The following is a 23,535-nucleotide window of genomic DNA, read 5'->3' on the forward strand; positions in this document are numbered from 1 at the left end:
TGGTACTCCCTTTGCACTGGTAATAGTGAATACTCAGCTGGGTCTGCCTGCTTGAAATTGAAAACCTGAAATGTGTCCATATTTTCTGCTCCGAAATCGAGCCTAAACCATTTGTTTATTAGCTTATAAGCTAAGTCAAGAACAAAGTGATGCATTTTAATTTACCTGTATATATTGCTGAATGTCATAGCTGCTTTATACTTTACATCTCTTGTTCCAGACTGTCAAAATGATAAATGCTGTTATCTTTTTTACCCTTTCTGAAGACCATTTGTGTTCCAGCATGTATCATTTCTTTGTGTGACGTTTGGTTTTGTGATTGCATAGTCTTGCTCTTCAGCAATACTGAATGAAGAATATATTAAAAGAAATAGTTTGATTTCATAGGACTTCATATTTACTGTGACCTGGTTGTAGTCACCTTAACTCATGGTTTTAGCTAACATGGTTTGCATTTCAGGTCATGTTGAAAGTTTCAACTTTAAGCGTCTCCTTTGCATTTTCATAAGTTAATGTGCAGTAATATAAAAACTATTTATTATGTAAGTAATACATGTTAATATTTTAAAATCTTTAGTTTTCCCATTTTACTGCCTAGTTCAGCCTTGGATTCAAAAGCTCCAAGAGCTTGCAGACATTTTTAAGAAATCCATTACTATTTTGCAAGCGTTGTAGTTATCAAATATCTGTGAAAATCTGTCTTAGGGAATAATGCTCATGTTTGCTTATCACCATGGAAATCCAATGTAAATCATTGCCACTCACTTGCTCCTTCATTTCTTTTTCTCCTTATTTTTTCCCCCTCAGGTCATAGTCCCTTCATATTAAATGCTTGCTTTAACATTGACCAAATGATTTTAGATTCATGTTGATGATGGGGGAAATGGAGAATTCTTTAGACATAGGAGAGTGGGAAAGAGTGCAGGTAGACCTGATAGTCCTTCCCCCGTCTGACTTCTCCATTTTTACATTCCTGGTGTAGAATCGCTTGTCATGGTAAAGAAAACATTGCTTTAAGTGTGTGTGTGTGTGTGTGTGTGTGTGTGTGTGTGTGTGTGTGCGCGCGCACATGCGTACGACAGTGATAGTAAATGTCCTTGATAATTCAGCAACCTGACCTTTTTTCAGTGCTGTTCACTGTGTAATTAAGTCTCTGCTCCATCTCTGTATTGCAATCACTAGTCATCAGGTTGTAAGGTCCCAGTTTCCTGTGTCCTGTTGGGCAACCACATGATAGAATTTGAGTGCTATTTCCTGGCATAGCAGGAGGTGGAAGAGCAGGGGAAGAAACATCAATTTAACCATGAATTTTATTTCCTTGTGTTGCTCACACTAAAAATTGAGAGGAAATCCAACTGGACAAGGCCTGAAAACAAGCTCCTTGATTGTGGGCACATAGCGCAGAGTTGAGTCCAAGGAGTCTGACACGTGACACATAGCAAACCTGAGACAAGAAGCTTTGTTGCTGTGGGTGACCTTTAGTGACCTGTACATTTTGCAGATTGCTCCACAGCACTCTATTATTGCTTCCTTTCTCTAGGTCACTCATTAGATCCTGATGATTTCCATGTGACACGGTGTGAGGACTGTGAACTGCATAGTGACCTTGCCGTGTGAGTTCATGAATACTGGGCTGTTTTAAGAATATAGGAGTGTGCTTGGCCTACTTGGCTCAGTCTAGTTTTTAACAGAAAGCAATTGTAGATGAAATGATCTTTTTATAATTCTTGGATTTGTCTTTAAATCAAACCACAGCAATTTTGTTACTTAGGTTAAGTTGGAAAAAAATGTAAAATGTGTTCTTTCTAATTTCAATTTCAGTTTATTTGGTTTACTGACCCAGTTTTGGTTAGGGGTCATTAAATGTTTAATTTTTTTAAAACTAATTTTTATAAAAAATGCAGTTCACGGTAAAAAGAGTTCAAGCAGCTAGCAGGAGGTTATACCTGAAAATTTTCTCATCCATTCCAGTTCCACAGTCTTGTTCAGGTCTCTTGAATATTCTTCTTAAGATAGTCTATGCAAATATAATTCTGTGTGCACGTGAAAAAAATGATTATATAATTAAATCCCATTGTAAATCCTTTGGTTGCCTTTTTCCACTTAAGTATATCTAGAAAATTGTTCCTTATCAGCACATATGTACCTACATCATCATCTGGATATAAGCAGTGGTATGCTGGAGCTGGTTTTACTGGCTCATGAGAGCTGATTATTATATTGTCCTGAAGTTAGTGAACTGGTCATTGAACATGACTGTTTTTGAAACTGACCATTGTATGGTCAGTGGTGGGAGCACTTAAGTCTTGGAAATTGGCAAACACTACAGTATTGCCTCTCTCCTCTCCAAGGTGGTTGGTAAACATTTACCAGCACCCCACTGGATGTATAACTTTACTTGACGAAGCCCCTGTTTATGTACTTTTAGGTACCAGCAGTTTGCTTTATAAATAACAGTGAAATGAACACTCTTAGGCAGGTCTTTGCATATATGTAAGTATGTTTTAGGTTGCTTTCTGCTTTAAGAAACAGAAGGAGCTGGGTGCTGGGTGGCCAGCCAACACTTGGTTTCGGCTCATGTTGGGCTCCTACCAGTGTGGAGTCTGCCTAAGACTCTCTCCCTCTCTCTCTACCCCCGCGCACGCCCCCCCCCAACGCTCGCTCGCTCTCTCTCTCACACACACACACACACACACACAAATAAATCTTAAAAAAGAAACAAGGAACAACTAAAAGTTGCTTTTAAAAATTAAGAGTTTATTTTAGGATAGCGATTCTATGGTTGGGTTAATTCTGTTATACAGCTGTTCTGTTGAAGTTCAGAGCTTGCTTTCTTTTCTCCATCTTCAGTGTATTGGCATTCCTCTTAGAATTACAAAATGGATAATGTAGTGCCAAACGTCATGTGTAGGCGTGACAAAATCTTGAAAAGAGAGAGGGTCAGAAGGGTGGCTCAGTCAGTTAAGCATCTGACTCTTGATTTCCACTCAGTTCATGATCTCAAGGTTGGAGCCCCACGTTGGGCTCTGCGCTGTGTGTGGAGCCTGCTTAAGATTCTCTCTTTCCCATTCCCTCTGCGCCCCCCTAACCTCCCCATCCCCGGAAAAAAAATCTTGAAAAGAGAGGACCATTCTTCCCCAAACATCATTTTTTTTTTTTTTTTTTTTTTTAGTGAGGGAAACCTTCCCCAGAAATCTCCCCATCACTTTAGGGCCCATTGTCAAGGATAGGGGCACATGTTCCTGCCCAGCCAGCAACTGGTGAGGGGTCTGGGACAGTCATGATGCACTCTCTGGGTCTGGAGGAGCCCTCTGCCCTGAGCATATTTACACTGTTGGGCTGGGCTTGCAATGAATGTGGAAGGGAATTGGTACTCTTATGCCACGGATTATCTTCATTCATTTAAAAAAGTATTTACTGAGTGCCTAGATGCTGGAGATGTAGCAAGTGGAAAACATGCAGATAGTCTTGCCCTCATGGAGCTTATTTCTAGTGAGGAAGACAGGAAACGAATGGCATGCTGTTGGTGATAAATGTTACAGAGAAAATGAACTATAAAAGCAAGAAAGGGGCATCGGGAATTGGGGGTTGGGTTTGGGTGCTGTAATTTTATTTTTATTTTTTATTTATTTTTTAAAGATTTTATTATTTGAGACAGAGCGAACGAGAGAGAGCACAAGCTCTCTGTCAAATAAATACATAAAATCTTAAAAAACAAACCTGAAGGAAGTTAGGTCTAAGGTTATCTGTGTGATCCATTTCTAGAGGTGGAAGTGCTTGTGAAAAACAGTTTTCCAGATAGCTAGCCTGGGATCTTAACCCCGTTTATGGAATAATCATCTTTTCCCCAGTGCTTTGAAATGCTACCTTTATCATAGACTGAAGTCCCGAATGGGTTTGGTTTTATTAAGATTCATCCTTCGGTGTGTGCCAATACCAAACTGTTGTCATTACTGTAACTTAGCATACATTTTCATGTCAGAGCACCAGGCCCCTTCTAGCAGTTCCTTTGCAGATTTTTGTTGGCTTATTTTATTTAAGGGATCAACTGTAGCACTTAGTTAATTTATATATTAATTTAGGGAATATTGAGTCTTCCTAGCTAAGAATAGGATGTGCCTTTCATTTTATTCAATTCTTTATCTTTAGTAACAAAATTTTCTTCATAAAGGTCCTACACAGTTTTTTTGGATTTATTCTAATGGTGTGTTTGTGGGTGGGATATTGTTAAATAGAAAATTTTCTTCTATCATTTTTTTAACTTTCAAACTTCTTCCCAGCTTTTGGGAAATTGACAAAAATTGTGTGTATTTAAGGTGCACAGCGTGATGATTAATGTACGTATACATTGTGAAGTTATTACTACAATCTAATGAATGCATCCACCTCACATAGTTACTCTTTTTTGTGTGTGATATAACACTTAAGTCAGATCTCTTCTTTTAGTAAACTTCGGGTGTACAGCATAGTATTATTAACTGTAGTCATCATACTGTACATTAGATCCCCAGAACTTACTCGTCACTGGAAGTTTGTGTCCTTTGACCAATGTCTCCCTGTTTTCCCCACCCTTCAGCCCCAGGCAGTCACCATTCTACAGTCTGGTTCTACGAGTTTGACTTGTTTAGATTCCACCTATGAGTGAGATCATGCAGTGTTTGTCTTCCTGTGTCTGCCTCATTTCACTGAGCATAATGTCCTCCAGTTTCATCCATGTTGTTGCAGACGGCTCTTTCATCATATTTTAGAATGATTGGTAGGTGTATATACCCAAGGAATTGATTTTTTGAGTATATACTAATTTTGTAATCATTTATATTTCTAAATTGTTTTATTGTCTCCAGTAGCTTCTGTATTGATTCTCTCGTGTTTCCTTGATCTGCAAATAGTTTTGCTACTTACTTTTCATATTTAAACTTTTTTTGCCCAAGTGAATTGGTAGTTCATTCCAGAAAATGTTTTTAAAAATGGTAGGCATTTTTGTCCTGTTTTTTACTTTAATGAGAATATTTCTACTTTAAATATGATGCTGTCTTTTGGCTTGAGATTGCTGTTGTTTGGCTTGAAATACATAGTCTTTTAAATCTTGTTTCATTAAGAGCTTAAAAAGTCAGGAATCGCTGTTGAATTTTGTTACCTGTATATTCAATATCTATGGGGCTAGTCATTCTCTTTTTTTCTCCTTTGACTTGTTAAACTAATGGTATTGTATACCGTGTATCCACCCGTGCATTTCTGGGCTTAGATGGGATAGTCTTCTTGTAAGTCCTTGCTAGATTGTATTTACAGAATTTCTGAATAAATATATTAGCAAAATATTAATGAATAATAATGGATTTATATCTGATCTTTATTTGGAGGATGTTATCTTCGTCGTGTTTTGGTGTCAGTGTTCTGCTAGCTTTGTAAAAAATAATTTGCAACTTTTTTCTCCATGCGCTGGAACAATTTAAATTGCATGTGGCTCTCTGTTCTTGGAAAGTTTGGTAGAATTCTCCTGGGAAACCAGCGAGGCCTGTGCCTGTTGAGAGGTAGACTTTGGCAACTTTCTTACTTTCTTCTAGGGTCATTGTTCTGGTTAAATTAGGCATATTTAGTCTTAAAACTCCCATAAGTCTAAATAGAAGTAAGCAAGACTCTGGTAGGACTGTTGCATGGAAAAGAGCTTGGGCTTTGAGGGCTGGCCCTGTTTGAAACACGGGCCTCTTGTTAAGGTTAGTGTTTCATCTCTAAGAGTGGGGCTAGTCCTTACCTCAAGGTTTGTCCTGAGTATTAAAGAATCTAATGTATAGGAGAGTGCCCTACCGTGTCTGTCTCAGTGTTGATATTTAATACGCGTTAGATATAGGTCATCCCATTCTGTCCTGTTACTTTATTTCTGTTTGTGGCTTTATTGATCCTATTTGTTCACAGTCCTTCAGTTTGAAATGTTTCTCAAGTGTCCTTCAGGTCTGTTTGAGACCTCACTCTTTTCACAGTAATCATCATAATTTGATGACTTCATTAGGCATCACAACTTTGTCTCCAAGTGTGTACACTCTCCATTGGTTTATGTGACTTGACCCCCCAGAGTCTTCACCCTGTGCCTATGAGCCAGAGGTCTCCGATTCACTCAGGTCTTATGTAGCAGAGAGAAAGAAATTACCTATTCTGAAAATCCTGCTAACATCTTTCGGTATGTGGTTTAAGTGCTCTTGTCCAGAGGGTAGGGTGTATAGACACTAGAACCATGTCTTTGTTGTTTCCCCCTTGTTGGGAGTAGTTTCAGTTTATTCTCTTCTCATTGTCATGGGAAACTAATCCTCTAAACAGAAAGCTGTAGCTTAATTTTTTCCAGTGAAAATTCTGGATGCTCAGCTAGTAGGAAAATTAATACTGCCAGGGATTCTGCTTACAGTGAGGGGTGAGGGTCGATGGCTAGGGAGTGAATTGTGCTTCATATCTCAGGTGACATGCTGAAAAAATATTTTTCTATAGAAACAGTGTTCATTTGTATTCATATAAATGCATTGGAGTGCCTAGTTTTGACCAGGCAACGCCAGGCAGTGGAAATACAAAGATAATGACAAACTTGCTTCTAGTCTTAAGATATTTAGAGAATCATACAGAAGATAGATGTGAGCAGGCAATGGCAGGATAGTGTGATAAGAAATATGACAAAGTACTATGGGTTTAGAGAAGGAAAGACCCATTAACAGCTAGGGGAGGTTATGGAAGGTTTCATGTAGGAGGTGACATTTGAGCTGTGTTTGTATCTGAGAAGCATTTTACCAGGCAGAGGGAACAGCATATGCAAAAGCATGAGGAGTGTGAACAAGGTGGGATTAGGGAAGGACAAGGTCAGTGTGGCCCAAGGGTGGCATGAAAGAAAGGCCTTTGACTGGAACTAGTCTAGTACCCAGTAGATGTTGTTGGCTAGATGGATGAATAAAAAAATGAATATTAATATATACATCAATAACTGATATATATGACCTAAGGGAATGTAACTACTTTCCCAAAGAAGAGCATATCCCAATTTCAGCTTAAACAGCAATCTTGGAAACACAGTCCTTGTTGCTTTGGGTAAGGCTTATTCTAAATCAAATACTAATTTATCTTTGGGATTTTGTCTGTTAGTTAAGTTACACAAAGAACAGTGTATTTTCAGCCCTGGGAGTACCAAAATGTAATGACTCCCAGAAATGAAAAGTAAATGATCTAATCTAACACATTCTGTTTACCTGGATAGTTAGTGCTTACCCTTTTTTTGCCATCTAGCTTAGAAATTCATTTATTTCATCCAAGACAGCAGTCTCAAAGTAGGACTGTACACCCAGGAGAACACAAGACCATTTATTTTGGGTTATAGGAAGAAAACATTAGCATTTCTATTTCTATGACTTTTTATGCCAGTTGTTTAATTTACACACATACATGTACACATATACACACACAAATGTACGACATAGGCACGCACACATATATATAGAAACACATGCTCCCCCCTCTCTCTTCTTTCCATTTTTTCCTGGCACATGTGATTACATGTGTTGGAGACCACTGACTCAGGCCATCACTGCAAAACATTTTCATAGGGATCTTAAAATATTTTAAAATTCTGGGTTTTAAAAATAGAATTCACCTCATTTAATACAATTTTAAAAGAAACACTTTAATGAAATAAAAATATATTATAATTATATATAATTATAATTCATTTTTAATAACGAATGCACACTTGTGGGTACTTTAAATAGATTTTTACAATGAGGTAGCTTTCAAAGAACAATCCATAGTATGTTTTCTCAGTGACATAGTAATGATTCCATAAACATCTTTGCTGGACCCCACCCCTTATCTGATACTCCCCTCCTAAATTGGTTAAAAATCAATATTGCAAAGGCACAGGTAAACACAGTGTCTTGCCCACTGCTTCCCTGGTGCTGTTATTTGGCCCAACACTGACATCTAGAGTTGGCTGGGGCTTCTGTGTTCTGAGGTTCTGAGGTTTTCTGTTTAACCTTCCGCATCGGAGCTTCTATTTTTTAGCGATCATATTCTTACTCTATTTTCACTTTTTGTTAGTAGCATGATGTAAGTCATTTTGCATATGCAGGCAGGAAAATGTGCACTCTACTGTTACCCAGTGGCAATACCAGGAGAACAGTATTTGCTCCAAGGTACTTTGCAAGATGGTTTTTCTTTTCTTCTTTCCTTTTTTTTTTTTAAACTCAAATTTTGGCACTTCCCTTCCTTTTTCCTCTCCCTCCCATCTTAGTCTCGTTGGCCCATCACTTCCACAACCATAAAGACAATTCTTCCACTCAAGACAGAAGCAGACAGAAGCATGTGGTGTGACTTCTAATCTTCAGGGTAGGAGTCCTCACATACCTCGTATGTCAAATGACACAAATAGCGGATGTATGTTAGGAAAACAGAAGTTTTTTTAATGCTAGACTACGCAGAATTCTGGCAAGTTAGAAAGTATTTTTCAGTTGTATTTTGTAGGGTTTTAGTATTTCAGGTAATTACTTTTAGTGATAGTTTCTTTGTACTGTGGCATCCTTCCTTGTGGAGAATTGTCTTCCATTTGCCTTTGATTGTTTTTTTAAAGCCCTGATGGGCGTATGTCCAATAACACTGTCATAACTTCTGGATTTGGACTTTCAGTGACTTAATTGGAAATTAAAACATTTCTATGGTCTTTCATAGTTGGAAAGTGCTCTTCTGTTTTCGTAAGTGTTGCCTTTCTCCTGCAAGAGTAAGTAACAAGCCATATTTAAGATTATATAACCAATGATGTCCCATTGTAAGCAACATATAAACTAGTATGCCCTCTTGCATTCTGTGTCCCAAGTAGCCTCCAGTAATCTTAAAGGTCCAGTTACTATTCTTCCTATATTTAGAGTAAGATGTGGAACTGAAAATTAATTTTCTTCTCTTTTTTTTAGCATTTTTTTATTCTTTATTATATATATATTAAGATTCCCTTCAGTTGCATTTTTGTTGTCCATGTTGTTGTAGAAGCAACAGGATTATTTGGCCTGTAGTGTTTTCCAGTCTGGGATTTGCTGACCAGAAATTTGAGATTTTGAGATGCTGTTGGGAGAGTCCTGGTTTACATAACAATAGTACTTACTTCTAGACTTGTCTTCAGGACACTTATCATTGTCTGTTTGCAGAAAAAGATGGTCCGGCCTCAGTAAGGAAAGAGTGAACAGGCATTCATAATTATTCAGAGTGATATCTATCTTAGGTGATTAGACCATTTCTTTATGTAATTCGTATACACACTGAAGTATGAAATGACTACTTAGACCACACTCTCTCCTGGATGAAAATCCTTTTTAAAAAGTTGTATTAAAAAAAAAACACAACACCTCATATCAGACCCTTGTTACATTTGCCCTCTTGGCAGCTGTTTAAGAAAAAAAAATCCTTAGTTGTGTATAAATTCATTATATTATAGTATACAGTTTAATTTAAATCTGAGCGGCCTGATTGTGCACCCTCGTAACTATTTGTCCCACTAGCACTAAAACAGCATCTTGTTTGAAAAACCTGTTATAAAGGACTTTAAAGAGACACTGTCAGATATCTCACAGATAATATGAATGCATTCTTCCTGCCACTCTAACCTCAGACTGAAGAAATACTTGATTTTTATTTTCAATAGCTCCTCTTTTCTAATGTGAATTTTTTCTGCCTTGTTAGCAATAAGTGATGTTTTCTGTATAATTTGACTCACAGTTGTTTGCAACATTTACTTATTGCCTGCTACTGCATGCGTGCAAGGATCTTTTAATCCCAAAAGGACCCTTGTCTGAATTGAAAACATTGCCTATATCCAGTGTGTTTCTGAAAGATTCCATGTCACTAAGATGTCAACCTGGTCTCTATTTAATATTGTATCAGATGTCCTTTGTTATGTATTTATCAAAACAGGTTCTATATAAAAATGTATTCTATATGAAAGTCCTCTTTCATATTCCTCTATAGGAAAACATGATTATTGATGGCTTGTTGGTGGCTTAGCTTTTTCAAGCATGCTTTATATCTGCATTACATCTCTTTGATATTTTATACTCACAGGTGGTTGTCTTGTTTCCACCTGTCTCTTACTATATAGTTCCTGAGCAATTTCCTGAAAAATACGTCGGGCACTCTTCTTCTGTAAACACAAAGGAGAAAAAATTCCTATCTCTCTTAGGACTAGAAGAGATGATTATTGCACATCATCTGAGCTTTGTCTTTCTTTACTGCCACCAGTCAGAGACACTACCGCCCCCCCGCACACCCCCAACCCCCAGCACATCTACACTGACCATTAACTCTTGTATTTTGAGTATGTTAGGTAGGATTTATGGTTGAGAATGATCGCATTTAAATCACAAAGTTTACCACTTGAGATTATCCTTGAGTTTCTCAGTAATGAGAAATGGTTTCTGTGGTTGAAAATTACCATGATGTTCTCTGTAATTTTTTCATTATTTTGGGTTTGAAATAATTACAACCAGCCACCGTTTGAAGGGTATTTTACAGGCGTTGGTCTGTACCTTTTGTGAATATCCTGTTTCTTTGTTTCTTAAAGAGTTAGATTTTGACTGTAAAGAAGAAAAGGAAAGTCTTATGAGACATTTTATGCACTCAAAACAGTTGTGGCAGATATCTTGTGCCATATTAAGATTAAACTAACTTAACATTTAAATGATATACAGTTAGAGTTAATTTCTATGTAATTCCTGAGATGCTTTTATTATATTAATAAAATAATTCATATTGATGTTGACTATAGGCTTTGTTGTGATCCTAATATAGCATATATGTACCCCCTCTTATAGCCTATGAACAGCCAGAAGATATTCCTTCTCAAAAACTTTAGGCCTTTTAAAAATATTTTAAGGCAGCTTCTAGTCTCTTTGTTAACCCCTTTTTGCTCTTAAAGGCTGTTCTTAGGTCTTTTATAGATAACAGTAATGCTTCCCAGTGGAAAGATCGCAAATAAGATAGTTTATAAAGAAGGATTTCTTATTCTCATATTACTGGTTTTAAAGAGAAACCATTGCAAGTTTTGTACTCTGATTAGTAATAATTTCAGTCATGAGAATTTACACTTCCATAGACTGTTCCTGCAGGTGGTGTTTCCTGCAGATGTACAGGAGGATGTTAATTAGGTGAGCAATTTCTGAGGCTCACATGTGGAGAGATGGAAATCATTTCCTTATGATAATATTCAAGGCTATAGGGACATCTAGTGCAAGGAAATTTGACTTACTTTGGAAAGGATTATGAAGATCACAAGTGCACCAGTAACATAGATGGAGAGCACTGACACAGCAGCTATCAGGGGGCTGTGTAGTTCCTTCATTTCTTTGTTAATTACAAAAACAGAAAGAGCCACAATCACTATTGAAACATATTATTGCAAATACATACATAAAGTATAACTGGAGCTACAGGTGTTAGAGGTGAAACATGAACTGCTCTGCTTGGCTCTTCTTTTTTTTTTTTTAAGATTTTATTTATTTATTTGAAAGACAGAATGAGGGAGAGAGAGTACAGGAGCAAGGGCAGTGGGAGAGGGAGAAGCAGACTCCACTGCTGATCAGGGAGCCCGAAGAGGGGCTCTATCCTGGGACCCTGGCATCATGACCTGAGCCGAAGGAAGATGTTTAACCATCTGAGCCACCCAGGTGCCCCTTGGCTCTTCTTTAAACATTTATTCAGGGTCTCTTGATTCAGAAGACCCTCAAGCATGTGATAGAATTAAAACCAGTTCATCAGTTCTTTAAATATGTTATACCAAAATTGTTACTCATTTTGAAAACTAAAAAAATTTTAAATTCAATTAATTACTTGTCATAATGCTCAGAATCACTTTTTATATAACACATTATTTGAAGTTAGATAAACATTTTAGGACAGTTTGTTCAAGGACATTTAAAATTTCTTTTGATAGAAATGATGTACAAGGGTCGCCAACAGTCTGTTCGTGGAGTTAAGATATTTTTGCCATGTATTTGTGAATGCTGACATTTGTAACCTTGAACTGTTTCGTATAAACAACTGAATAGTGCAGTCTGTTCAAGGATCTGAGAAGGCCATACGTGGAGGATCTTAGGGCTTACTACACCTTTAAACGACAGGCATTGTTACATGTGCCCCTTCTTTCTAATAAACTTTTGGAAGTAGAATTATTGAATCCATTTTCACATTCTGAATTTCGCCCTCCTTGTAGGAAGTGTCCCATGCTCTGGGTGGGGATAGAGCAACATGCCATGTCTTCTATTACCTGATTATTTGAGGCACAAAATACAATTAGATTTGTAATTATTATCTGAACAACTTGTACTTTTCAACGAAATATCCCATAGATGCTCATCCTGTGAACTCACTTTGTACAGCATACATTTTTGTAACAAATTAGCCATATCTGTAAGATTTTTTTAAAAAGTTTCAAGTGCTAAATTAGGAGTTCTGTAGAAGAGGCAGGAAATTGCTGTCTTAGTAATACTTCATTTCTGCTCTTAGAGAAGAATCTGTCTTCATATGAACTTGCAGTCTTGAGACCTTTCATCTCTTTACAAACTATTTTTAGTTTTGGCTAACATTTTTTATAGAAGATTAATACAGGTCTCCAAAGTTGTATATTTGTTTTAATATCTGTAGCTGACATTTATTTAAGCATACTTGCTATAAGCCAGGCATCATCAAAAGTGCTTTGTAGGTATTAACTCATTTATAATTTATCTTATGGGTGAGAATAAACTAAGGTTCAATGACAATGGGATACCAAAAGCCCATTAGAATACCCCTAGTAATTAAAAGCAGGAATTATAATACAGGATGATCTCGGGTCCCTAAAGTCCTATTTTAAAATGGTAGGGCTGGTTGATTTTGAGTTAATGTTTTAATGATTTCAGTGCTCATTGTACCAGAGTCCTTTCTAACGGAAGAGATCCAAAAAAGTCAAGGACTCTTTCCCTTCTCTTCTTTCCCCCAGAATTGTGTGAAGCTTTTTTCCTGAAATTTCTTGATTTATAGGATGTAGCTAGGTTCAAGACCCTCACTTGAATGAGGAAATTGTCATAGGTTTTAGCAAATCTCAAGAAGTCAGTGTCACACCGATCCCTTTCTGTTTTTCTGTCCGTGTAGAATGGGTGGGGTCAGAGGTCTCCCAGTGGCTTCTCCTCAAATTTGTGTTTATTCTCCATACTGCCTTTTTTCCCCCCCCAGGTCCAATGTATTGGTCACTTATGCTTTGTTCTAGATAGTGCAGTGCCAGCCCAGTTCCTGAACAAGCTGCTCTCTAATCATCCCAAGTTTCCCTTTGGACTTGGCACATTACCGGTCACTGTCATTCACAAAAGGAGGACCTGTTGGCCAGCCTGCGCTAGTAGAGTCTGGTCACAGAGAGACAGAGCCCTGACTTTGTGTCTGTAGAGGCTGGGAGATGGGATTGGAGTAGTGCTTCAGTGTCCTGTCAGCTTGTGTCAGATCATGCCCTTCACTGGCTAGGGTGTTGAGTTAGCACATCTGTCCCTTCATCTCGGCATATAAGTAACGTAATGCATTTAAAGGGCTGAGCAAAGCCTCAGCTGACTGACCTCTTACCACCAGTATGGTCCCTTCTCCGGTCCGCTTAGCTCCTGGTTCCTTTGAGTTGAGAAAGACGATTCCACAGATGTAGATGGCGCTGTCATTCAGAGCCACCCTGTTTACAGTGAGGGAGACTGCTCTTTCTGTTAGGGCTTCCTTCACTGTGAATTTGCCTGCATCACCAGTGCAGCCATCGAAGCATAGGTTCTCAGGCTGGTCTGTGCCGTAGCGAAACCACAGGCTTTTTGGTTGCTCTGAAGGGCACCCCGTGTGGGAGAAGGAACACTGAATGGTCGCGGCCCCTTGAGTGTGGGCTACTTCGAGGTAAGGCGGTTGATGGACAAAGACCATACACTCACGTGTAGCACCTGTGGGAGGAAGCACACGAGCCATGTTTAGGAGGCTTCTCACTTCCCTTTGCCTGTGCTTCTGTTTCACTGACATTTGAGGGCTAGGGAACTCCAGAGTCCTTTCTTTTTCTTACCACTTCCTCAGCACAAACAAGACTATACTAATAAGACAGCAGTGGTCCTCACTTTTCCTAACCCCTCGCACTTGCTGACCTTACCCTGCTGTCAGTTATGATGTCTGGTTACTTGAGGACAGAGAGGTGCCGGTAGAGTCAGCGTTGCAGGCAGAGGTGGTGGCAGATCTGGAGTCAGGAATTTGGGGTCCCCAAGTTTACTCTTGGGGACCTTATAAGCTTTCCCTTGATTGCTAAACGTCCTGCCCCATCTGTACCCCCGGCCTCCCAGGAGCGGTGTGGTCAGCGCAAGTGTCGCTGCTGACTGAGCACATGAGTGAGGGGATTTTCTTTGTCTTTGGCCTTGTGAGGGTTGGGATTGCTAGGAATTCATGGCAATTCACAATTATTCCTTTGTAAGCCTGGTTGTCCCTACAGGAAACATAAAAGACAAGGTGCACACCTGGGGAAATACAGACCTGGCTTAGCCTCCAGCATATTTGGTTACCAAGCCGAGACCTAATGAGTTAGCCATGCCACAGTGAGCAGATTTGATTTCTTCCCTGCACCAGCACCCTGCTTTGTAGTCCCTGGTAGCTTCTGTCTTGTTTGATGAACAGTGTTGTGATAAAGAGCACAGACTTGAGTTCAGATCCTAGCTCTGTGGTCTGTAGCAAAGTGGGGATAGTATATGCAGCTCGAGGGATTAGTGGGAGGTTTAAGTGAGGCCATCGATGCATAAGGAATACTTAGTTGGCTAAGCCTTAATAAGAATTTAATAAAAGGTAGCTAGTTCTGCTGCCGCGCCTTGTCTCCACTTCTCCTGTTCACATGGTGTCACATGCCCGTTTTAGGGATAATCGTGGGTATCTCAGCGGGCGTCTCAGCGGGCGTTAGCAGGCCCGGGACCAGACACCACGTCTAGTGCTCTCTCTGCCGCATGCTTCATCCACATTATGCTGCCTGGGTCCCCATCTTGGCCTTCTAATCCCAGGCCCGTGAGGTGGAAAGCCACACTTTATAGATGGGAAGATCTGCCCTAAACCCTTTTTGGAGTAAGGGAGGGTCTATGTAAAATAGTATTGGTTGAGACAAATTGGAATTTATGCAAGTTTTTAGTTTGACTTCTGCCTGATTATGTGTTCCAAATGGTCTTATTTTTCTGAGTTTGTCCTTTGCTACTGTAAATGAAATTGGAAAAGTAATCCAAGTGGTCTGATGCTTGAATTTCAGACAAGAGTTTTGTGTTTTGTTTTTTCACTTAATGGTTTTCTTAGTCTTCATCCAGAACTAGAAGATAAATTAAAATTAGAATCGTGGCATTTGCGATGCAGATATATTCTCCCCATGTTTTAATTTTAGTATATGTACGATCTGAGATGAGCTGGGAGTGTTTTAATGACCTGATAAATATAGACCAGAGGAGAGTGTAAGGTCACCTGGAGAAAGACAAGCAGGCTCCTCACTTGTCTGCAGGTGAGGGATTGGACTCACTCCTAAGTCTGGTAAATACAGCCTCATGTCTCCTACTCAAAGGCAGCCCCATTAGAAGTACAAACACTTTGCAAGTTATAATGATCAATATATATTGGGGGTTTCAAATGGAGTTGGGCCTGCCAAAATCTAACAGTTAACTGACAGCATCTCAGTCTGAAGTCCTTTTTCAGATAGTCTTAAAAGGGAAGAAAAAATTTTGGAGAACTAATGTTCCAGGAAAGAAGAAATATTTGCAACTTTGTAGTTTCATGTCTCCACTTACTTCCGACTTCTGAACGGTTAGTCTCAGTGTCCAAGAAGAGCGGTCAAGGATTTCCTTTGAGAGGGCTGATGGGTGAGGAAACAGCTGCCCCTCCCCCGCACCAGTGACACAGCCTCTTTGCAAAAGAGAAGTTTGGGTACTGGGTCACACCAAGCCTAGTCCTGCAAGAACTTCTCTTTAAGAATTCTCTTATCCTATAGGATTCTTTTTTTTTTTTTTTTTTTAATGCAGTACCCTCTGCAATGGCTGAAAGTTTATCTTCTTGGTAGAGGGGAATAAAAGAAAGATCACTTTCGGGGCACTTGGGGGGCACTTGGGTGGCTCAGTCGGTTAAGCGTCTGACTTTCGATTCTCTCTCCCTCAGTCCCTCCCCCGCCCCCCTCTTAAAAAAATCACTTTACTGTGATCCAGGCTGGAAAATAAATAGAAAACTGATTTTTGACACTTCATCGCATGGAGAATTTCAAGCATACGCAAAAGCAGCAGGCTAGCACGGTGAACTCCCTGCTACTTGTTGCCCCAGTCTTGTCTCGCCTCTCCCCGCACCTGCTCCTTCGCCCCCGCACCTGCTCCTTCACTCCCACATCATTTTTGGGTAAATCTCAGATATTCTCTCTTCATATCTGTCAGAGTAGATCTTTAAAAAATAAGAATTCTTTTTTAAAATAATACTAATGAAAATAGTTTATGAAAGTCATTTATATGGATTAGGAAAAAAAATCAGAATATTACTGAAATCACTCATAGTCCTTGTGCTCAAAATAACCATTGTTAACATTTTGATATAATTCTTCACAGATGAGAAAAAAACAATTTTAAGAGCTTTTGCTACCTTCTCTGTCCTATGACACAGACTTTGTGAGCAACTCTGAGATTATTAGCTTTATTACAACTATGATGAGATGGATTATTAGAACCACTTTCTCCTTCATAGAGGAAAAAGTCAGTATAAGCAGAATTTAAAAAATATATCTATTATGGGATGGTTATGTTCTATGGAAGGAGCCATGGCAGCTTTTTTTTTTTTAATGACAAGTACTTTTTAATTTACCGAAATCTGGCTTTTCAGACACTTTATTCTTTGAAAATATTCAGCAAGTACTGTGTAGTGCCTGTCACGTGCAGCGCGTGTTTGCCTTACAGACACGGCATCATTGTGACCAGCACATGCGATTTTAAGAACATTTTCAACCCTTTGTTTGGTGAGGTGCTCTTCTTTAAAGCAGCAAAGGGAATTTTCAAGGTTAATCTGAAACTTCCTCAGCTATTCTTTTATTACACTATTTGTCTTGGGAAAAAAGACCATTTCCATAGCATTAGACATTGAAAAATTAATCTGTAGGGGCTTAAAATATAAATGCATTAGATGAGGAATAGTGATTGATTAGATAAAATGGAGGAGAAAAGAAAGAATCTTACCGACATAAAAGAGAATCAGATTGATTTCCAGGCCGAGAATGATCCTGCCTCCCTTCACAGTCTCCATTTCTTGGGGTGTGTGTGTGCGGTGGTGGTCACTGTGCATTTGAGGAGAGTTGGCTCTTTTTTTCCTGCCTCTTTAGAAAAGAAGAACTGAAGAGAGGAACTCTTATTAAGGAACCATAACCAGGAACTTTTTGAAATTGTGTAAAAAATTGTTTGTAATCCAGTTTCACCACTTAGAGTTGAGATTTTAGCCTAGAGCACATTTCTAAATATTCATAAGGTTAATTTTTTCTTGGGCTTGTAGATGTTTTGAGGGAGATTTTGATTTACACGTAGTGTGTATTCCCAGGAAAGAGTATTGTTTGACAGGTTATTGGTACTTTAAATTTCCAGAGTCGTGTGGTTGCTGATGCTGGGGCACCTACTGTGTGCTCAGTGCTGGGGCATTGACACTGGAAAGCTGGAAGAAGCAGAAGGTGTCTTCATGTAGAGAGGAGAGAAAAATTAGTGACCAGTACATCGTGGTACAATGAAGAAACATGTGTGGCATTAACGAGTTGTACCTCAGATTTGTGTAACCCCTTGTTACTGTGTTGTTGAAACCAAGTGTGGGCCCTCTGTGGTGGTTCCCTCTTGCCCCCTCTCCTGCCCCGCGGAGATCTCATCAGTCAGGTTCTTCCCTGGAAGCATCAGAAATGGACTCTGGCTGACTTCAGTGAGAGGGAATTGACTGGAAGGATTCGAGGGTAGCTCACACAGTCACGGGAGGCTTGGAGGATCCTGTGTGGGGTCTCCAGCCAAGACAGACGCTTCAGATTATGCTGCAAAACTGATCAGAAGCGTGTACTGCTGCTGCCAAGCACTAGGGACTGTGGCACGGACCACACTCTGTTGTTCATACCACCTGATGCCGTGCCAGCTGCGTGGTCTTGTGGCCATTTCTCTGGGTCACTTGTGCTTCATCCCACGTGTCAGGCGGGTGTGTACGAGTGTAGATCATGTGCTAGTGCCTGCCTTCGCTGCCTCTCCGACACCATTCTAGGAAGAGGGTTCAGGTGCTGGGCCACCAAGACGAGCGACAGATCTTTCCACTGTAGTGTTTGGACTCTTGGCACCTATTGATGATGTCTTTTCTCACAGAAAGCTACTCTCTGTCTGAAGTTAGTAATACTTCTAACGTGTGCATTTTTTTTAACATCACAAGTCCTAAAAGCACCCCAGAATTGACATATATCATTATCTTTGTGTCCACGTGTCTGGACCCAATGCTTGGTGTGAACTTGAAGGCCTGAAGACCTTATCCAGGCACCCCAACCCCCATTCCACAGGCATCTGATGCTCATGGGCTTGGAAGGAACAGATTCAGACTTTAGCCACTAGTCCAAGAAATGCTAGGCTGACGCGTCCGTTCTAGCACTCTACCTTTCTCTGGTTTTGGAGCTTAACTTTTATAAAAGTGTTACAAAAGTTAGGGAGTGGATCACCTTCCCTTGAAAAACACACCAGTGATCTGTCTTTATAAATTAAAAGCCTTCATTAGTCTATTTTCAGCCTGATAAACCTTTCTAGTTAATACATTGCATACATTTACTACATCATGGGTATATTTTCTTGCATTTATCCCTAAACCTTCTTTCATATTTTATGGGTAACTCTCTGCTTCCATTTTCCTGTATTTAATGAGGAGTTCTCCAAAACCATGAACACTGACAACTCAGTTGGTCTAATGGAGGGTAAGATCTAAAACTGTCAGAGAAGGTAAAAGTACGGGCTTTGGATGCAGATAAACCTGGGATTACATTTCTGCTCTTACCCTCACTAACCTTGCAAGCTTGGGCGAGTTCCTCAGCCCTCTGGGTCCATACTTCATCTCTTTGTCCTCCTCAGAGGGTATCGGGGAGATGAGTCATCGAAGTACCCAGTGCTTGACACATACCAAGTCCTTGGCAAATGTTGTTTTTCGTCCCTTCTCTCTTTGAATAACTTGTTTGTTCAAGAATTTAACTTAATGTTTCTATTTGTTTTAGTAGGTGGCAAGTGGGAGAAACCATCAGAAATTTTAGAAATCAAGGGACAGAATTGGGAAGAACAAGTGAATAGTCTGCCTGAAGTTTTCAGAAAAGCTGGTTTTGTTATTGAAGCTTTCACCAGACTACCATACCTGTGTGAAGGCGACATGTATAATGACTACTACGTTCTGGATGATGCTGTCTTTGTTCTCAAACCAGTATAAACACGTGGAGGCCCGAGTCTTCAGCGCCCACCCCAAGAATGTACACTCCAGAAAAGGGTCTGCGTTTGTGATTATGTGAAGGGAGGACCTTTGGGGACTGCCATTCTGAATATCATGTAGGAATTTAAAAAGCCAAAATACTAATTATTTCTTTGTAGTGTGTAAAAGGAATGTTTTTAAAAAACAAAACCCAACTCTTTGAGGATTTTTATCAACTCTTTACTCAGTATACAGGTCACACTCCAAGTATGGAAGATATTTTTTATACTTAATTACAGTAGGGACTCATTCCCAGTCAAAGCAATAGTCACGACCTCACATGGAACCAATAAATATGGATGATTGTTTTTAATAAAATGAAGACTGGCAATAAAGCTGTCCGTTCAATTGCAAATATTTGGTTATAAGGTATAGCCACTGATACTCTTTCATGTTTAGAAATTCTTTGTCATTATTCAAAAAATGTTTTTAATCATGCTAATAAACTTTTTTGGAGATGACTCTGGCATCATGTTTGAGTTAATATAAGGCTTCCTTCCCTAGGATCTTTTATTGCATTGGCTTCAGGGGTGCCCAAATAGGAGCAGTATGTGACAGATGCAGTCAGGACTGTTACTGGGTGGGAGCCAGGGGATTATTGCAGACTGTGGTGAGCACTGAACCAAAGCAGTCGAGATCAACCCTTGGAAGAACAACCTCATTCAGATCTAGTACTTCAGGGACCACCCCCCATTCCCCATTTCATGTTGCTTTGGGAAATGCAAAACACTGGCTTCTGACTTTGGGATAGCTTCCACCCTATGCTCAGAATTCTGCTTTTCTGGATAATCTCAGGTTCTCAGAATTGAAACATTTGATGGTGGCTGCTGGCAAAATGCAGCCTAAAAATGTTTTAATTCCACTTCTTTCTCTACACGTGTATACCTCTTTCCCAGAACCTGGTTCTTCCTGAAATCCATAACTGAGTTTATTTGCCAAGAATATGGATTGATGAAGACCCTGTCAGACTCCTACATTCTAGAATCCGTGAGTTCCTCCAGCCATATACCCCCAAATGTTGCAACAGAGGAACTCATTAGCAAGATCAATAACCATTATGCATATTCCAAAGAGAGCAGAGCACTTAACCCAGAATCTAAAATCTCAGTAATAACAGAGGCACAGATTTGAGATTGTGGTTATTAACAATATGTTATTCTCATGACTTTCTTTTTTTCAGCCAGGTGTTTCATTAAATATTCTCATTTATATGCTCATAGAAGTCATCAAGTCAACACATTTACTGCAACACCTGGGTATAAAAGGAGAACGAAAGCCTTGAGAAGAATTACTTTATTATTCATTAAGAACAGCATTCCCACATCCTCACACCAGTATCTTCCACTGTTATTGTGTTGTCATAAGAAGAGTTGGGTTATATGATATATGCAAAACTGTTACTGGTGCATTCTAGTGCTCCCCCCCCCCCCAGGAATTCAAATAAGTGAAATGCGAATACTTAGCACCCTGGATTATAAAAATAGAGGAAATGAGTAAACTTAATGTAGTTCTTAAACAGTTGAGTTTTGTTTCTTTATAAACTGTCATAATCTTGCTGTTTAGACTGTCGAACAAGAGTGCAAGAGTATGGATGTTCAAAGAGGCAGGTTACCGCAAAGTGTTACATAATTTTGAAATCAAGAATTTGATGGTCTATTAAAAAAAACAAAAAACCTCTCTTCTTTATCCCCCCAAAAAGAGAAAGCATTTATGCATTTCAGAGATAAAAAATAGTTTCTCAAAATCAGGTTCTCTGAAGACCAACATACTAACAGTTCAGTTTTAGGATGAAAATTTAAACCAGCAAATCCTAGCACATTTGATACCTGGTCTTGAAAGTCTTGGTGGTGTGTCGCCACTCCACTAGGTGGCAGTGTTGCTTACTGAGTGTCAATGGCTTTTTTCCCCCCTAAATGGAATCCTCTGTTTTTTCCCCAAAGTACAATAAAGCTGCCTTCTTGTCTGCACCATTCCTCGTGTAAGTGCTTCATATCAAGTTTAAGGTTGTGCTGGAGAAATTAAGAGGAGCTCTATTTGTGGTCAAAGCAAGTTAACCTATTGACCTGGAAGGTCACGGGGAAAGGCAAGGCAAACTGCACCGGTGATTCACAGCCCCTTGCACCTGCAGCGCCAGCCCCTTGCACCTGCAGCGCGAGCCCCTTGAGTGTTGAGCCACTGGTTACAGAGAAGGGAAGGAAAGAAGGTAAAATACCCTCAGTCATTTCTCCCTTGTGCAGAGTAGTTAAAAGCAATAGTGTATTTTGCCCTTCTGTATGTCTTACCAGTTTCTACGCGGTTGACCTTTAACAGCAAAGAAGCTGGGCTGGGAAATAAACTTAGTTGTTTCAAGTCATCTTTCTGATTAAAACTTTGTTTCCCCTTAGATCTGAGTACAGCGTTTAAACAGACTCGTCACTGAAGAGTTTTCATCAATTGCTTCCCACTACTTGGTTACTGATTGAAGTGTTTCATGATCCTTTTCTCTAACAACTACAGCACATATTCAACATGGACTTCCAGTGGCTGAAGTGATCCCCCACGTTTGTGCAGATGGCTGTGTACCCCCAAATTCGCTTCTAGCCAGCGCCTCCATATTACACTGGAAGACCCTGCGCCGAGTCAGGGCTGTCTGGTGTGACTTGCACTACCTAGGCACCCACTGAGCACATACTTGGCTTATAATTGACCTGAAACGGGATGCTCACAACCTTACAACCAACTTAAAAGATAAAATGGCAGGAATTGGCAGAAGGAAGTTCACATTGTACCCGTGCTAAGAAACATTTGTTCACAATCTAAGTGAAAATATGCACCCAGAATCATTAAGGAAATATTGCTGCAATATAAAATTCAACAGCCTGCCTATTTGCAGTTAGTGGATGATGAGGCGATAGGCGACAGTGAATGGCACAATAAAAATTAAAATTTCATATCTACTGTAGCTATGTATAGGCATTCATATTTTGCTGCTTCCTTTATCAATTCCAATATATTTGTGTTGTCTTTGTCTACTATGTGGGAATTAATTTGAACTTTTTTAAGTTGTCACTTGCTCTTTAAAAATTTATTTTTAAATAAATTTTTATTTTCATATAATGTTAGATTTGGAGAAATCTTACAGAGATAGTACAGAGAGTTCCTCTATACCTTTTACCTCGTTTCCCTAATGTTAACGCTTTATGTAGCCGTGATGTGTTTGTTAACACTAAGAAATTAGCATTGGTATATTAAGTAAATGCCAGTACTGGGATTTTGCCCATTTTCCCATTAATGAACTTTTTCTGTTTTAGGAGCCAATTCAGAATATCATATCCCATTTAGTTGCTTAGTTTAAAAATTATTAGGGGTGCCTGGGTGGCTCGGTTAGGCGTCTGCCTTCGACTCAGGTCATGATCCCGGGATTCCGGAATTGAGTCCCGCATCAGGCTCCCTGCTCAGCGGGAAGTCTGCTTCTCCCTCTGCCCTTCACCCTGCTTGTGCTCTCTCTGTTGCTCTCAAATAAGTAAATAGTGTTCTCTGACATGACCCCATTATTTATCTTCCAATTTTTTTAAGTTGCAGCAAAATACACATACTAAATTTACCCTTAGTCATCTTTAGTTGTACAGTTCAGTGGTATTTAGTACATTCATACTGTGCAACCATCATCGTCTATCTTTAGAACTATTCATCTCGTAAAACTGAAACTCCGTGCCCATTAACGACTTCCCATTCCCCCTTCCTCTAGCCCCTGGAAGCCACCATTCTGTTTTCTATTCATTTGACTACTTTAGGTTCCTCATGTATGTGGAATCATACAGCATTTGTCCTTTTGTGACGGGGTTACTTCACTCAGCATAACGTTCTCAAGGTTCAGCCACGTGGTAGCATGTGTCAAAATTTCTTTCCTTTTTTTAAAAAAATATTTATTTATTTGACAGATATAGCGAGAGAGGGAACGCAAGTAGGGGGAGTGGGAGAGGGAGAAGCAGGCTTCCCACGGAGCAGGGAGCCCGATGTGGGGCTTGATCCCAGGACTCTGGGATCATGACCTGA

General features: G+C 39.5%; 2 protein-coding genes across 12 annotated transcripts in view; one reads left to right on the forward strand and one right to left on the reverse strand.

Moving 5' to 3' along the window:
• The window catches only part of METTL9 (methyltransferase 9, His-X-His N1(pi)-histidine), a 48,553-nt gene extending 27,082 nt beyond the window's left edge, over window positions 1-21,471 (forward strand). For 2 of the 6 annotated variants that reach the window (XM_028090430.2, XM_028090426.2), the window contains one exon: window positions 19,256-21,471. In XM_028090430.2, the coding sequence (XP_027946231.1) occupies window positions 19,256-19,461 (206 nt within the window). In that variant the 3' untranslated portion in view covers window positions 19,462-21,471. Of the gene's footprint in view, window positions 1-1,540; window positions 1,614-4,576; window positions 4,765-19,255 lie in introns of those variants that run through there. The other 4 variants (XM_028090429.2, XM_088029025.1, XM_028090428.2 and 1 more) reach the window with 4 other exon arrangements.
• Window positions 7,322-17,358, reverse strand: IGSF6 (immunoglobulin superfamily member 6). Of its 6 annotated transcripts, none has more exons than XM_028090431.2 (7): window positions 17,223-17,358; window positions 13,590-13,949; window positions 11,258-11,352; window positions 10,539-10,586; window positions 10,073-10,153; window positions 9,122-9,154; window positions 7,322-8,735 (listed from the first exon to the last, which is right to left on the reverse strand). In XM_028090431.2, exons 1-7 carry the CDS (start codon window positions 17,326-17,328, stop codon window positions 8,679-8,681), a joined length of 780 nt encoding a protein of 259 aa, XP_027946232.1. In that variant the 5' UTR covers window positions 17,329-17,358; the 3' UTR covers window positions 7,322-8,678. The 6 variants fall into 6 exon arrangements, with proteins under 6 accessions (XP_027946232.1, XP_027946233.1, XP_087885152.1 ...); XM_028090433.2 differs by having other exon boundaries at window positions 8,663-8,735; window positions 9,122-9,180; XM_028090432.2 differs by lacking the exon at window positions 9,122-9,154.
• Window positions 21,472-23,535: the final 2,064 nt, after the last annotated feature.

The sequence above is a fragment of the Eumetopias jubatus genome, unplaced genomic scaffold, assembly GCF_037043125.1.
Source record: "Eumetopias jubatus isolate StellerSeaLion01/CBP00866 unplaced genomic scaffold, mEumJub1_p1.0 scaffold_12, whole genome shotgun sequence".
NCBI classification, from domain to species: Eukaryota; Metazoa; Chordata; class Mammalia; order Carnivora; family Otariidae; genus Eumetopias; species Eumetopias jubatus.

Coding starts and splice junctions, on each gene's coding strand:
- IGSF6 (XM_028090431.2), bottom strand. CDS start 17,328: ATGCACAGTGACCACCACCGCACACACACACCCCAAGAAATGGAGACT. Junction 13,950..17,222: donor TCTGATTCTCTTTTATGTCG/GTAAGATTCTTT, acceptor TTCCTCCCACAG/GTGCTACACGTGAGTGTATG. Junction 11,353..13,589: donor GACCATACTGGTGGTAAGAG/GTCAGTCAGCTG, acceptor TAATTAACAAAG/AAATGAAGGAACTACACAGC.